This window comes from Zerene cesonia, chromosome 15, assembly GCF_012273895.1.
Source record: "Zerene cesonia ecotype Mississippi chromosome 15, Zerene_cesonia_1.1, whole genome shotgun sequence".
In the NCBI taxonomy this organism is placed as follows: Eukaryota; Metazoa; Arthropoda; class Insecta; order Lepidoptera; family Pieridae; genus Zerene; species Zerene cesonia.
In genome coordinates, this window is record NC_052116.1 from 1,349,969 (window position 1) to 1,366,225 (window position 16,257).

Consider the following 16,257-nt stretch of genomic DNA (forward strand, 5'->3'; position numbering starts at 1 on the left):
AAATAACTTAAAGTTTAAAAAATGTATAGTAGTAGTAAAACATAAACAAGAAGTGTAATTTAATTTATATTTTTTTTTTTGTATCGCATGTAACATTGTTTAAAATTGTTGATTGGAAATAAAAAGGCTTTATTATTATTATCGGAGTAGTACCTCGCCTTGCGGCGGTGTTGTTAAAAACTCCGGCTGAGTGACCAGACGGCCGGAGCCTAGGGCGACTGAGTGAGGAACCTACGGACTATCCGAGCGTTGTCCAGTAGGACTGCCCGCTGTATCCCCACCGTAATGGGCTTGACCGGTAGCTCCAACCTCCTTAAATATTGTTTTAAGGAGGTAGGAACAAGCCCATTGGTTGATACAACTATCGGGATTATCTCGGCAGACACACCGTCCCACATCTCGACAACCTCGTGCGCCAAATCCAGATATTTGAGCCGTTTATCTGATTCGGCCTTGACAAGATTGTCGTCATGCGGGACAGTGATATCTACCAAGAAAATCCTCGAAGTTGCTCGGTCCATCACCACGATATCAGGTTTATTCGCTAGAATAGTCCTGTCCGTGATGATGGGCCGATCCCAGTACATTTTGGCACGGTTATTTTCAAGAACCGGCTCCGGCGCGTACTTGTAATAAGGCACTTTTCCTTCAAGAAGGCCATACTTCAGAGCGAGCTCTTGGTGGATAATTCTGGCCGCTAGGTTGTGTCTGTGCAGATACTCAGAGTTGGCAAGCATTATTATTATTATTATTATTTATATACTTTATTTGATTATACCCTTTCTTCAGATTATCCGTTACAAACAACAAAATACTTTATCTTTAAAATATAAGTAAATTCTAAATTCTTAGTCTAAATTCTAAACAGTTTAAAGTTTCGTCGAATAATTAAAAGTTAAGGACATGTGACCAATCTGTCAACGCGCTTGGTCATTAATTGCTGAGGTTGTATTAAAGAATATCAATCGCTACAGAAAAATGAAGGACCGGGATCGAATGCGAGATTCGATGATGATGATCAAATTTATATAAAAAAAATTATTTGCTTTAAAATATAAATGCAAACTAAAACCAAAAGACAAGTAACTGAGTCGATGTATATTTACGGTTGAAATGTCATGCTAGAGGGTCTAATTTGAGGGTGTGCGCGGTGACACCAATTTTCCCTGCAATTTTTCCGGGAATTTTTCGCGCACCCGGACGGAAATAGAGAAAACCTAATTATACCGAGCACCGGCAAATCCGCTTCAGGTTTATTACTAAGAGAAATAACTTGGGCTATAAATCGTGACAATCTAAAATAAGCCATAATCATTAAGGCCTTAACCCTCATAGGAGGCCTGTGTCTTTGTATTGGGAACAAATATAGGGTTATGATGGTTACGGTGATAATTAAACCCTGAACCAAGAGAGATGTTGTAAGAATATTGCATTAAGACTTCCAGTACAGCAATGGAGATACGTCGTTAGTACATTTTAGTCCCAAGTAATGACCAATTGGGAGCACTGTTTCAAATATCAAATTTCGCAATTTAGGCTGCTAAATAGATGGGATTGGTAAGTCCCTTTTTGCTGATTTTTTTTGGTTCTTCCATGGTTTTCGAGAATTCGACTATAACCTACGTGTTGCAGGGATACCTGTAAACATGATTTTGAAAACTGTAAAGATGAATTTACGTTTTTATCAGAACTGCACAAAATGAGTTATTTAATACTGCCTCTACGACTTTATTTCGACCGCCTCATTGGTACAGTGGTTAACGCGTGAGCTTAGAACCGAGGGGTCCTGGGTTCGATTCCCGGTGGGGACGCACAAAAAAAAAATGTCTCGGTCTGGCAGGACACAGATGATCACCTACTTGTCCATAAAGAAAATCGATGAGTGAAACAGATGTATATCATCTGACCCATACCCCACTAGGGGACACGGGACTTCACTACGACTTTATTTACCTGCTTGTGTTATAGCAGCAGTGCTTGGATCGTAAATCTCATCATCCACCGCCACCACTGCATATTCTCCATTGGCGAGCAACCCTCGACGCAGCAGCACCTTCACAAAGTCCACCAGAGCTATGTTCTCTCCCAGAAACACGTAAACTGTTAAAGAAAACCACTGATTGAAATCACTAAATACTTTAAAGTCTCTTACCGCGTCTTCTCCTATATATGTATATATGTATGTATGCTTAGATCTCTAAAACTACACAACGGATTTTGATGAGGATTTTTTAAATAGATTGATTCAAAAGAATGTTTTATATGTATGATAACATCCATTAAACTACTCGGATTTTAACGTATGCGAAGCCGCGAGTAAAATCTAGTTGACCTATATATAGAGTTACTATGACTTTGTTCTAAGAGCTATGTTCTCTTGTGTATAATTTAGCGTTGTTTATGCAATGTTTCGATTAAATAATAACAGGTTTTACTTACAAACTAATTAAAAACTTTGCTAACATCAGACCGTTATACTTATAACGCGAAAGGAAAACTTTAGGCTGTAATTATGTCTATTAAATTGAGAATAATATAAAAACCTTGCGCGCTGATTAAATACAATTAATTATTTCTTAATTGTCTGTATCCTACAAATTTACAGCAGGAATAAAGCGTGGATAAGACCACAGGCATAATCTGTCAACATAGTTCAAGTATGAGTTATTCTAGATCATAATGATGCCAAGTTTCAAAATCCGTTTTGTTTTGACGTGATTGAGTAACTTTCGCATATGAAACATAAAGTATATGTTGTCAAACTCGAACTCGAAACATTTATTTATCCAATTAGACTTCTTATAAAACACTTTTGAATCTTAAACAATAGCCTCTTAGGCATGCTCGTGATTTACGATTTTCTTCAAGCTTAAACACTCGAATAACCGATTTCTTTACGAATTAAAGACTTTTTAACAGATTTAAAACGCGGATTTTAAAGACGAATTTTATTAATTAATAATATAATGAATAAATATTAATTAACCCGAAGTTTCGAACACTTTACAGCGAGCGTGGTCACGGGGAGACAGTGAGTCTTAAAATCCGTTAAAAAGTCCTCCCTAAATATAATACTCGCGTAAAATCAAATACAAGAAAATACAACGATTTCTTTATCTTAATTCGATTATTTATAAAGAATTTTATTATTATAAATACATAATTCAAAAGTGACTAGACTTTACTTGGCTAAAAAGAACAAAAAAGTTTTACTCTATTAACAATATTTATATTTCCAGTAATAATATGAAAGTGGTTATAAAAGAACAGCTGGACCTATTTGAAAGATTCTTTCAGTGTTAGTATATAGTAAATTTATAGAGCACAGAACTAGGTGCTTTATAATATTTATGGATAAATTGAAAAAAGAAATAAACTCATATTTGAATTTTATTCTAAATTAGTTAATTAGTTTTCCATATAAATAGTTTTCATGCTTCAAAATGTCGAAATAACAGTAAATAAAGTACAATTCTAATAACAAACAGTTAAAGACTTTATTAAGACGAGAAACAAAATCTTATCATCATCATCGTTGCCACTTCAACAGTGCTTTAATCACAATTTCCGAACAACTTCCATTGAAGTGAAGGGCAGAATAAAGGTCAGTTCAAAGATGGATCCTTGTTTATCCCCTTTCAAGGTCAAGTACACTTGATTGTTGAAGCTGAGCAATGCATCACTGTCGACTTATAACGTATTCAGGCCTGCACTGTGGAGATAGAAGCTTAACGGAAATCTTATAAGTATACGTCATATCAGGACACATCCATCCATCGCGTCTGTTTTTAAGCCCCGACTCGAAACGGGGTGGTATAAGTTTGATGTGTGCGTGTCTTTATGGCATCGTCGCTTATGAATGGATGAACCGGTTTTTGATTTATATTGTTTGAAAGGTGAATTATTTGGTTGGGTTCATTATTGCGTTTGAAAATCAGTGACAAGTTCAAATCCAAGGTGGCCGCCAAAGTAATCTGTTCTAGGTGTTTTTAATTTTTTTATATCTAATTTACTATAAAGATTCTATATGTCCTCTTTGGAGTGCGTTGAGAAATTTATATCTTACTAGCTGCACCCGGCAAACGCTGTTCTGCCTTACTCTTATCATTTAGGGATATGAAAAATAGATTTTGGCCGATTCTCATAGATACCGGATAAGCACAAAAAATTTCATCAAAATCGGTCAAGCCGTTTCGGAGGAGTATGGCAACGAAAACTGTGACACGAGAATTTTATATATTAGAAGATTCAAAGGTGTATTATATTATCTTTCAAGTAGATCATCAAACTAATAATAGTCAATACATACAAGTATATATTAAAATTGTCATGTGTGGGAATAAACTGTTTAAGAAATATATTTTACGAGGCCGAAGTCTGTATTATATTAAGATGTTTTATATTCGCTTGAAGCAAATATAAATAAAGCTGAGTTAACACTGTATTATATTTTTTCAACCTCACCAATTATTTTTATACAACCCACGTGAGAAATAACAACCTTCACCGACAATTTAAACGTCTTTGATCTCATCTCATAGGGAAGGAAAATAACTAGTTGAATAAAAATTCAGTGTATCCTTACTAATATTATATGATTGCTTGTTCGGTTTTCCGATTTTACTAAACAAATTTTTATCTGGAGATAATTAGAAAAACTTTTTGCTGCGGTAAAATTTAATAAATTTTTGTAGTACAATCAAGTGTGTATGTCTCTGTCACAGTGTAAATAGCTGAACGGATCTTTATGAAATTTAGCTTACTGAGAGATTATAATTTGAATATATAGAAATATTAATAAGCTTCTTCATTCAGAGTGAAACCATGGCCCGAAACTATATGATATATTCGAAGTACAATTAATTTACTACAGATCTGTCTATGTATATAAAGATAACATCAATACATAATTTGAATATCAATATTATAGTTAACATATTAAGAACAATATATTATATATCCATGTATGTACACAGAGAACTTTGAAATAAGAAACATTACCTCCAACACTGTTATACAAACCGCAACTTTATGTGTGTAGGCAAAGGGCATGCTTCGCTCGCATTCCAATTCTAAAGTAAAAGTTCAAAATTTAAAGATCCGTGACAAACACACGCATAGAAAAAAGAGGTATAAGGATATCTCATTAATCCAGGTCTCCAAAAACTTTTCAGATCGACATCCCAAAACTTAACCTTCTAAACGTTTGTCTTACGAATCTGGTCGATATAGGCGAGCTATCAATTAAAGGGGTTCCTCAAGAATTTAGAAGTCTAAATGAACGATGATTTTAATAGCGTCCGATATTTATCAAAGTCATGTATCTAGTAGTATTTAAACATATTAATAGTTTATTTTGATTGCCTTCCAACGAATCGGGGACCTAGACAGAACAGAAATATAATAGCTTATATATCCTTGCTTAATTGCAACCTGTATCTAAAGTTAAACAAATCTATTGATTTGCACTTATTTATATATCCTATCGACGGATAGCCTTTGCCATTTTATCTATCTATCGTTAGGGTGGATTGCCTATACAGCGACGGATGCCTATGAGCGTCCTATCTCTGGTAGGCTTACCAGTGATAGGACACTCATATAAATCTCTTTTACCTGAGTTTCTATACAAGTTATAAGTTACTTCCCGTTATACGTCGCTATTTCGAGAAAAATAGAGAAGATAAAAGTAGTTTTGTATTAAACATACTCTCGCATTATCGTCTTACAAAACGCCTTGTCTTTTTTCCACACTGGGAAAACTACTTGAATATCACGGTCCCCCTTTCTACATCAAGATATAGAAAACGTCATAATGTTTGAATCAATAAATACTTTGAATGAAATGACAGACGATAGATACCTCTAGTCTTCTGGTAGGTCTGATCAACTATCTTCTCCATATGAGAAATATGCCGTGGTATGTAGTCGGAGATTCTATGTTCCGCTGTCACTGTCAAATCATTGCCTTGTGCCAGCTCCTGCAAGAAAATGCTTTTGTAGTTTCACAAGAATACATTTCTAAATATTTTAGTTACTAAGCAATTAAAATTTTTAGAAATTAAGAGTCTGCTGCATAGTTAATAACTTTCCTACATTCCTACTGGACGTTTGTGTATAAAGTTTTAATAACTTAGATTATTTTCTATGGAGTTTTCAAGAAACTTGTTTCATATCCTGTTGTGAATTGAATAAGTTGAAGTGGTCTAAAAATAAGAAGTCGTAATAACTTTGAGAATTTTTTTAAAGAATGGAAAAAAAATTGTCACGACGCAGGATTCAAACCGTACTTTTGTCAAACTGTAGCAACGCCTAGCCTCTCGGCCACCTGTGATCCCACCTCAGCAAAAAAATTTCTCTACTCTTTCGGTTTCATGCACCTAAGGACACAGGGCCACACATAAGGGCCAGCCTCATGGGATTTTTTTTTCTTTTTAAAAAAATATAAGCAAAAATTTAAATAAAAGAAAGGTCGCGTTCCATCGATACAATATAATAACACCCACGATCCCACCTCAGCTATCTATTTTTTTTTATTTTTTCGGTTTCACATGCCTCAGGGGCCACCTTATTCCATCTATAGAGACAATAAATGTGCCTAAAAACCTATATATCCTCTAAATATTTATCCCTTAAAAAACACTTTAATATTACCAAACTAAAAATCTTCCTCCTTTGCAATTTAAAGCAGAAGAATAGATAAGATCATAGGAATAAATAAATTGTTTTGTTACCTTAATGGCTTCCATCTGCTGTCCTGCAGCCGTGAGCTCGTCTCCAGCGATGATGGCAAACTTGTCCCATCCATACGCCTTCAAGAGAGCCACAACTGATTTGCTAACTTTGTGGGCAGGCGGGAGTGTCCTGGCGAAGGTCGCGCCTAGACCACCAGAGTCTTGAGCCTCTGCGCATTTCTAGTGAACGTAATAAACTCAAACATTTACTTATTCAATTTGAATTCTTCTAGAAGCCCTTTTGGATTGGCATAACAAAGTTACACCTTTTACCACGGGTTTAGAAATTGTTCTACAGACAAGATCCTGCGAGAAACAATACTAAAAGGGTTTATAAAACACTTATTGAATAAAGATCTCTTACCGAAATAAAAAGGAGAGCCAAGTTCAATACAAAAATTTTGCTAGGCTGTTCCATGAAAAATTCAATGGCTTTTATTTAAAAATGTGAGATCTTAAAGTATATTAGATTTGACTTGACCAGTTTTCATTACATAAGTTATTTTACAAATAATATATATTTGTATTATATAGAACCGCGCGGCGTAACTAATCTGCGTTATAGTATTTTCTTGTGTTTGATTTTACGCGAGTATACATTTAGAAATTGAAAACTTTTTAACGGATTTTAAACGCGATTTATTCATATATTATTAACCCGACGTTTCGAACACTTTACAGCGAGCGAGGTCACGGGGACACAGTCTCCCAATATATCCTACTTAATATTATAAATGCGAAAGTTTGTTAGGATGTGTGTGCGTTTGATGCTCTTTCACGCAAAAACTACTGAACCGATTGCAATGAAATTTGATACGTAGACAGCTGGACAATTGGAATAACATATAGGCAACTATTTATCCCGATATTCCTACGGGATACGGACTTACGCGGGTGAAACCGCGGGGCGCAGCTAGTAATATGTAAATTAATACAGAACTTACGTGAGATATTAGCGGTAAGTTCCACGCTGAAGCCAGTTTCGCTTCAGTGTGGCAAGTCGCGTCAGGCCCGAAGAACGCTACAACACCAAGGTCCCTCATTTGTGTCATCACCCTAAAACAATATAGTTAATTTTAATAAAGAAACAAAAACTGTTTCATAACTTTACTTGTATAAGCGTGTAAATAATATGCATTTAATTCAATTGTATATATAATCTATCATTTTATTACATTTCACGCAAACGTAGTCGGTTGAAGATAAATAAATTTGTAACTGTCCCTTTTCTGCAAATAATGTTTTTTTCAATCTCATAGAAGTTTACTTTGTACATTTCAAATATACAATTCTACGCCAAAGATTATGATAAAACTTGTCACTGATCCCAACGGTGGGTTTTTTAAACTATTTTTTAGAACTACGATCGCCTTATTACTAACAATTTCCTTAAAATATGTATCTGAATAAAAAGTAGTCTATATTATTCTAATACATAGTATTATATTCTACTTTAGTCTTAATTAAGTCATCACATATAAGCGAGCAGTGCATTCACAGAGGCACTTACTTTTCGAATATTCATGGGCAGTGGTGAACGCTTACCATCAGGCGAACCACCAGCTCAGTTACCCGCTAAGAAATAAAAAATAACATATTTTTGTCAGAAAGTGACCTTCATTGACTGTTAAATCGAAATATGTAAACTTACCTCAATGACAGACTGTCTTTATCCAAAGGGAAAGATGCCCTCGGTCTCCCTATGTCAGCGGTCAGGAATTTTAGCTTCAGGCCGGGCAGTAGACTTGGTTCCCGGTTCACAAGTGCTACAGCTAGAGGCAGGGCACCAAGGACCGTCTGAAAATAATATGTTCTTTATAATATTTATTTAAATTGATTTTTAAGGTTCATAGCTTTCATACGTTATACGTTATAGTATATAGTAGGCCGCCCGTTTTCACCCGTGGTACTTTTTTTTTCTCTCCATAAGACCCTTTCTTGTGCCTCAATAAAACATTGTAAAAATCCGAATGGGTCGAGCCGTTTTCGAGCTTAGCAATACAATTGGCGATTCATTTTTATTTATATTTAAAAAGAAGTTCATGTTCTTAAAATCATCAAAATTAGTTAAGTATTCTAAAAGTGAAAAAGTAGCACACATTCAAATCTTTTGAGTTTATAATTTCTTCAAGGACGTAAGACACTTATCAAAAGATCTTCTAATTATAATAAACTCGCTGTCTACATTTATTATTATAATGATACAATTCGGTCCCATGTTAATCTTGAAGTATTAAAAGGAGAATATTCATAATAATTACACGGTCTACACATGTTAACTTTACATGTAGTCTACACATAACGATGTGTGCTTTCTTAAGAAAGAGAGAGAAAGATTATGTTATGTTTAACTTCGTAAGAAGTATATTTGTTTTTCGAGTGTATGTACGAAATATACATATTAATTATTTCCACAGACATACACACTATAAATAAACCTAAATTATAGTTAACTTGTACTGCTTAAGATACGTGAAAAATATAAGAATCTTTTCATGTAATAAAGAGTCGTAATGCTTTCCTTCTTAAAAATCGACAGGTTTGAGCTATGCTCACGACATCAGATAATATACCTTGCCTTATTATAATAAAGCACGTTATTGCAATTAACAAATTTAATTTTATACATACAAACAAAAATATAAAGGGGCAATAATAGGCTGCCTTAATGCTAAGAAGAATCAGGCACCGACACCTTACAGGCAATCTGAGAATATAGGAAAATTTAGCTACCAATGTCGTTCAGGGAAATACATTGACTGTTTGAAGTAACTGTTTGAACTAAACATGGGGATTTTATATAAATCAACACTGACTTCGAAGATTTCGTCTATTCTCTGGAAGCAGGGGCTTTATAGGGATTTTCGCATGCGACATCGTTTACGTATCGTCAATATTATGTTCTATTTTACTATGCGATCGAAATAAAATAGCAATGTCAATGACATTTGTGTCAATAACGTATCGAAAAACCCTTTTTGTATTTCAATAACGGTTTATTTTATTTTTCCTGGCTCTTACATCAAAAATACAAACGTTATTGCTCAAGACAGACATGGTATTACTATATTATCGTGAGTCAATATTATTTGTTTGAACATCTTATTACGTTGGGCGCTAAATGTATCTTATACGCCGTTTAATCGCATACGAATGAAGTGTTTGATCGAATTCGAATGGTTTGTTAATACCGCTACTTAATACCTAAATATCACGTTACGAAGTATGTCCCAACGATCAAAATCATCATCAGCACCATCACCATCACCAACACCATCATCATCATCATCATCATCATCGTCATCGTCATCATTATCAGCCTTTGATTATCCACAGGTGAACATGGGCTTCTCATAAGGAAAGCCACTGAACCCCGGCGTTGTCTTTGTTGCCGATTGTGAACGGCTACAGTAACTCCACCGGAAAGCTGTTATTTCAATGGCTGTGTAAATAAAATATGCGCAGTGCTTGATCTTTACTATCACTATTGCTTACTGAGCAAGGGTGACATAGAAAAGTAAGATTTCTTTATAAAACTCGAATCGAATTATATGCTTTTAAGAAAAAAAAAGATTCCTTAACTTTTGATGGACTGTTATTGGAAATTATCTTTGAAATATATTTTCTGGGAATATTCATTTTGTATTCATTAGCGGCTTACTGTGAAAATGAAATTAAAGAAATTGTCTTTGTTATTTGCAATTTTTTATGATGAATCTTATGAAAACGTTAATGTCACATTTCGTAAGAAATATTTCTTTATGTATGATCGACTTTCTTTCACAGACAAGTAAGTTAACAAGAGACAATACTCTTACGTAGTATAATAGTACTATTAGAAAAAAGGTGTGTGTGCTGTGAATCGCAAGATTCACGATAGATGTGAAACTTCAGTAAATCGACAAAAGAATGAATGATATAGTTTGTATATTTCTGTCTCATTCTTTGCCGGCTTCATTCTACACATTTTGTATTTGTGTCTCTTACTTACTTGTCTTTAAAATAAAAAATCGCTTAAACCACACAGAAAAACTTATGAGGTTATAAACATAAAAATGCAGCCGAATTGATAACCTCCTCCTTTCTTTGCAGACGGTGCAAACTGTTGCTTTTGATTCGGGTTCGTAGTTTTGTGAATGCATCTCTAAACAATGCTAATAAGGTTGATTTTACTATGACGTTTCTCTCTGACTAGAATTTTGGCAGTTTATAGTCGATCTCTTCTTGTGTAGGATTGCACATCTAGTTATACTGTATGATCGAAGGGACTTATCAGTCTCCTTATTTACATTCTGTTTACCCAGTGGCTTAGAGCTAGAGGGGACGGGTGGGAGGCATAAGAAAGGGTGCGGCAAAAGCAGCAATTTATTTATTAATTCAGAAGACACAAAAAAAACACTTAGATATTTGAAACAGTATATCATTATCATCAGCCCATATATATATTCCCACTGCTGGGACACAGGCCTCCTATGAGGGTTCAGGCCATAATCCACCACACTTGCCAAGTGCGGGTTGGCAGATGTCACATGTCGTCGAACTTTTAATTCTTGGACATGCCGGTTTCCTCACGATGTTTTCCTTCACCGTTTAAGCAGTGGTGATGTTATCCACATGCGCAGATAAATTGAAAAATCAATTTATTTCCTGCACGGTCGCCCGGTCTCGATCCTCGACTTATCGATTTTGAAGTCCGAGGTTCTCACCACTGAGCCACCACTGCTTGCCCGAAACAGTATATACATTTTGACATACAGCTTGATAGACAGTGAATACTTAAAATAGGGTCCCGTTTTGCTCTATGGGTATGGAACCCTAACAAAATGCGCCATGCTCTCAGGCGGCTCTGAGCCACTCTGTTTACCCGTCACATCATTTTAACAAATTACAGCGGCCATTTTGTGAGCGATACGTCTATTGGATTGGAATACAAATGGGCAGCAATTATGCGCTAAGTGTTTAGGCAGATATTCAAGACTCCAATAAAACGTTTTATTCATGTTATTTACATAATGACATGGATATGACGATGATAAGGGCATAGATGTGTTTTGTTTTATTAGAAATCCATACTAATATAAATGCGAAAGTAACTACGTATGTCTGTTCTTCACGCGTAAACTACCGATACAATTTGGTTGAAATTTCAGAGAAGTTTTCGATAAATTTATTGTCTTCTTTTTTTATGCCATAGCGGGCGACTGAGCTGGTAGATCGCCTGATGTAAACGATCACCACCGCCCATGAACCTTCGCAGAGGTAAGGGATTAGGAAAGAATTCACGACTGGAAAGAAGGTATGACCGGGGAAGGGTGAGGAAATGGAAACGAGTCTCCGATCCATAATATGCTATATTACATTAAATACCTTGACAAGAATTAAACTAAAAAACAAACGTTTGCCACCGGTTTCGCTCGCGTTTAGTTTTTTGTTCATTGTGTCCGAAGGCTCTACTTTCGTATGCGACCTGAGCGAAACCCGCGGGGCGCAGTTAGTATTTCACATAAATGCTAACACGCTATAAATACTGAATTAACGAAAACAATATAACGATCTAATGTGAACACTTCAGACGAATTATGCAAATTACATAAGACAAAATTAAAAATACTTACGTGCATCGTGTGGATCGTATATTAAAACAGACATTTTCAAGTAGAATCTACTATAGTATTATCGTAGTATTATATTATCTGTAGTATTATGTTACCTGTGATATTATATTATCTGTGGTAAAATACAATTTATACGACAATGACAACAATGAGACTGAAGAAATAATTGCTGGGATATCAATAAAAATGCTTTTTATTCTATTGCTGGTAATACGCAACTTTTTGCCCAATGTCATTTATAGGGTTTAAACGTCATAGAGCGTATATACATTACATAAATGTTTGTATGTCCATTTCTTCGCAACACCCTACAGCCCGTGAGATGATGAGAGAAATTTTATATAAGTTACATCTAAATCGGTTCAATGGTTGGAGCGTGAAGGGACAGACAGACAGAGTTACTTTACCCTTATTAGGAGGGACTTATATTAGAAAATGTAATCTAAATCTGAAATAAATAAAAGATAATCATTAAAGAGAGATAAGTTTAAGTGACGTCATAAAACATCCTCTTTAATTAAATTTCACAAACTTTCGTGTTAATCACAAAGTATTCAATTTATAATGTAATTATGTTTATCTTATGTAATGCTAAACCAATTAATTTCATATTTCGTTGTTTCTTTATCTGTGGTCGTCAAAATTAACTTCATTACTTTCTCATTTTTCCCCTGCTTTGATCAAATAATTCGTTTGTTCGTTTATAATTTCTGTGTTATTTATCGTGTCCTTTGATTATGCAGCTTTTATATGTATAACTAGCGGACTGCCCCGGCTTCGCCCGTGGTACATATATAGCCTATAGCGTTCCTCAATCAATCCTCAATAAATGGGCTATCTAACACTGAAAGAATTTTTCAAATCGGACTGATTCCTGAGATTAGTGCGTTCAAACAAAAAATCAAATCTTCAGCTTTATAATATCAATATAGACAGGTTTTAGCTGTAGAGTTATTAATAAAGCTGGATAGTTATTTCAGTGTTAGGTAGCACATTTACTGAGGAAGGCTCTAGGATATATAACATTTGGTACTACCTGGGTAAAACCGCGGGGCACATCTAGTATAATATATTATTACTAACTTTTGCCTCCATCTTCGTTTGCGTTAAATTAGGGGTGAAACGGTTTCCCTTTCCTTATTTTGCGGAGTCTCACACAAATTTTCATTCCCTATTCTGAGGGCTGGTTAAAATTAAAAATAAGGATGTCAAAGAGTTTAAAAATATTTAGTTTCGTACCTCGTCAATGGCGGAATTTTAAATACAACCATTCACCATCCATTTTAGGAAAGTGCTAGAAAGAAACAAAAAGCAGCCTATGTCATTCTCCTCATCTGCAACTATCTCGTCTTCGAAAATGACGATAATACGTGTCTCCGTTTTGCCGTGAAAGAAATACAAACATAAACACAAACACACTTTGGCGTTTATAATATTAGGAAGGATGTAATAAAAAAAGCGATTTAGAAATAACATAAAATAACATTATTATGCAATGAAAAATGTTTTGAACTGATTTGTTATAAGAAAAGTCTTCACTTCAAAGAGTTCAACTGAATATATGAAATTTAACTGAATTTGATATTCCTTATGCGATTGCGATTTAATATGCGTATATCCTATCCAACACTATCCTACTAATATTATAAATGCGGAAGCTCTTTCACGCAAAAACTACTGAACCAATTGCAATGAAATTTGGTACGTAGACAGCTGGACGACTGGAATAACATATAGGCAACTTTTATCCCGATATTCTTAAGGGATACGGACTTACGCGGATGAAACATTGGGGCGCAGCTAGTGTTTGAGCGAATTCTAAACGAAAATGGTTCTAGCTTACGTCTTGTAGTCTGGCGCCGTACTCAAATGCCTATAATCGAAGGATGCGCTGGATCTAGGACAATCACCTACCATACATACCGTGCCATTGTACCTATTTATCATTAATCCTGTAGACTACTATCTATGCTAATAACTTTAATAATATTACTGCTATATTATAGCTAGCTAGCTGCATTCTGCGGTTTCAACATCTGAAATTGTCCAGTTTGAAGTCAAAGGTTTCCGTGGGATCTTAAAACGAACAGTAGACTAATTTTTTTCACATTTGGTATAGATTATTCATTTGTTATAAAAGATACATTTCTTTAAATCACGCGTGTTCTACTTGTATGTTTGTGTATTTATGTGTTTGTCGTAATGTTGCTCTTAAACTGGTAGACTGATAAACATGATATTATTGAATCGAATCTTTGTAGTATTTTATTGAAAGCTAACTTCGTCCGCTTAGGTTTCACCCGCGTAAGTCCGTATCCCGTAAGAATATCGCGATAAAAAGTTGCCTATATGTTATTCCACTTGTTCAGCTTTCTACGTACCAAATTTCATTGCAATCGGTTCTGTAGTTTTTGCATGAAAGAGCAACAAACACACACACATCCTTACAAACTTTCGCATTTATAATATTAGTAGGAAGTAGGATGTTTTCAGATAAATAATTGAAATCACTTTATATACGCACCATCATAAAATAAAGAAAATTCTAAGTATGTTATTCTGAGTGAATATTTTATAACGCAATTCTTCGTAAATAATATTATTTAATTAAATCACGTTTCCCTCAAAGCAATACTCTTATTCGTTCGAGGAAAACGTGATTTCGTCTGGCCGTGTAGTCAGACGTCTAGTCGCTTCTAGAAATAATTGAAAGTACTAAAAAAACTCGTATTTTTAAGTTGTGTGGTGAATTGGAAAAGACTGGGAAGGGTGAGGAAAAGGATATGGGCTCCCCACACGATCTTCTGTAGGGTATTGTACCTTCCCCGGCACGCTGGCTCAACGTTAGTATGTTTTGGACTTAATTCGTGCCGAAGCATGCTATATTCTATATTCCATTATATATAACTTATCGTACCTTGATGCATAAAAATTGCACTTCAATTTGAACTTTAATTCACAGTCATTACAGTTTGATTTACGACTATATCGTACTAACCAGATCACGTAGAGCAAGTCAAAGTCCTTAGGAGTTGCAATGAAATGTTTCGTTCGTGGGAATATAAATATATTTCTGATGTCTATGATTTTGTGCAAATGTGTTTCGACACGGCGATGTTTGTTAACGATGAAACTACAATTGTACTATGATAATATATGTTAGCACACATACACAATTGTGCAAAATGTATACATGTTTATCCATTAATTATTAAGTACCACCTTGTTATTACTGTGAGCTGTTATCTGTAATATATATAAATAAATAAATAAAATAATGAAAAGCTTTCCCTGTGAAATCTATTCAATTCTCAAGCAATAAGGGATTCATAAGAACTATCGGCTGCATCAATGCCTGAAATATGACGCGTGAGGAAATCAGGATGAATGAACATTGTGTAATTTGTATGGCGTTTCACAAACACCACTCAAGTAGTTTCTTAGTTTAACGCTGTAGATTCGTTAAGTTTAGAGGATTTATTAAACACTAACGGTCCGTCCCGGCTTCGTAGTTGTACATATATAGCCTATAGACTTCCTCAATAAATGGGCTATCTAACACTGAATGAATTTCTCAAATCGGATCAGTAGTTCCTGAGATTGGTGCGTTCAAACAAACAAACTCTTCAGCTTTATAATATTAGTATAGATTTTCGAATTGAAAGTCATTTTTCTTTTCTGTATGTCGGTTATATATTAAAAATTTTAAACTCAGTTATAACACTACATTACGATATAATTATTTTCAACGAAATTCTAAATCAACCTCAAATAGTCAGAATTAGACCAGATTTAAATAGGACAATGAGGTAAGTGCCAGTTTACCTCACACAAATAAAATATAGTTTAAAAAAACTAAAAAACACGCTTTTCAAGCACATCAAACTAAAAACTATAAAATAATTTTT

At 34.7% G+C, this 16,257-nt stretch overlaps 1 protein-coding gene across 1 annotated transcript in view; it reads right to left on the minus strand.

The window, feature by feature from the left end:
• The window catches only part of LOC119832421 (guanylate cyclase 32E), an 81,790-nt gene that overhangs the window by 60,333 nt on the left and 5,200 nt on the right, over positions 1-16,257 (minus strand). The window contains exons 3-7 of the mRNA XM_038356093.1: positions 8,386-8,531; positions 7,679-7,790; positions 6,735-6,914; positions 5,864-5,981; positions 1,954-2,100 (exon numbers count right to left, since the gene is read on the minus strand). Of these exons, the coding sequence (XP_038212021.1) occupies positions 1,954-2,100; positions 5,864-5,981; positions 6,735-6,914; positions 7,679-7,790; positions 8,386-8,531 (703 nt within the window). The remainder of the gene's footprint in view (positions 1-1,953; positions 2,101-5,863; positions 5,982-6,734; positions 6,915-7,678; positions 7,791-8,385; positions 8,532-16,257) is intronic.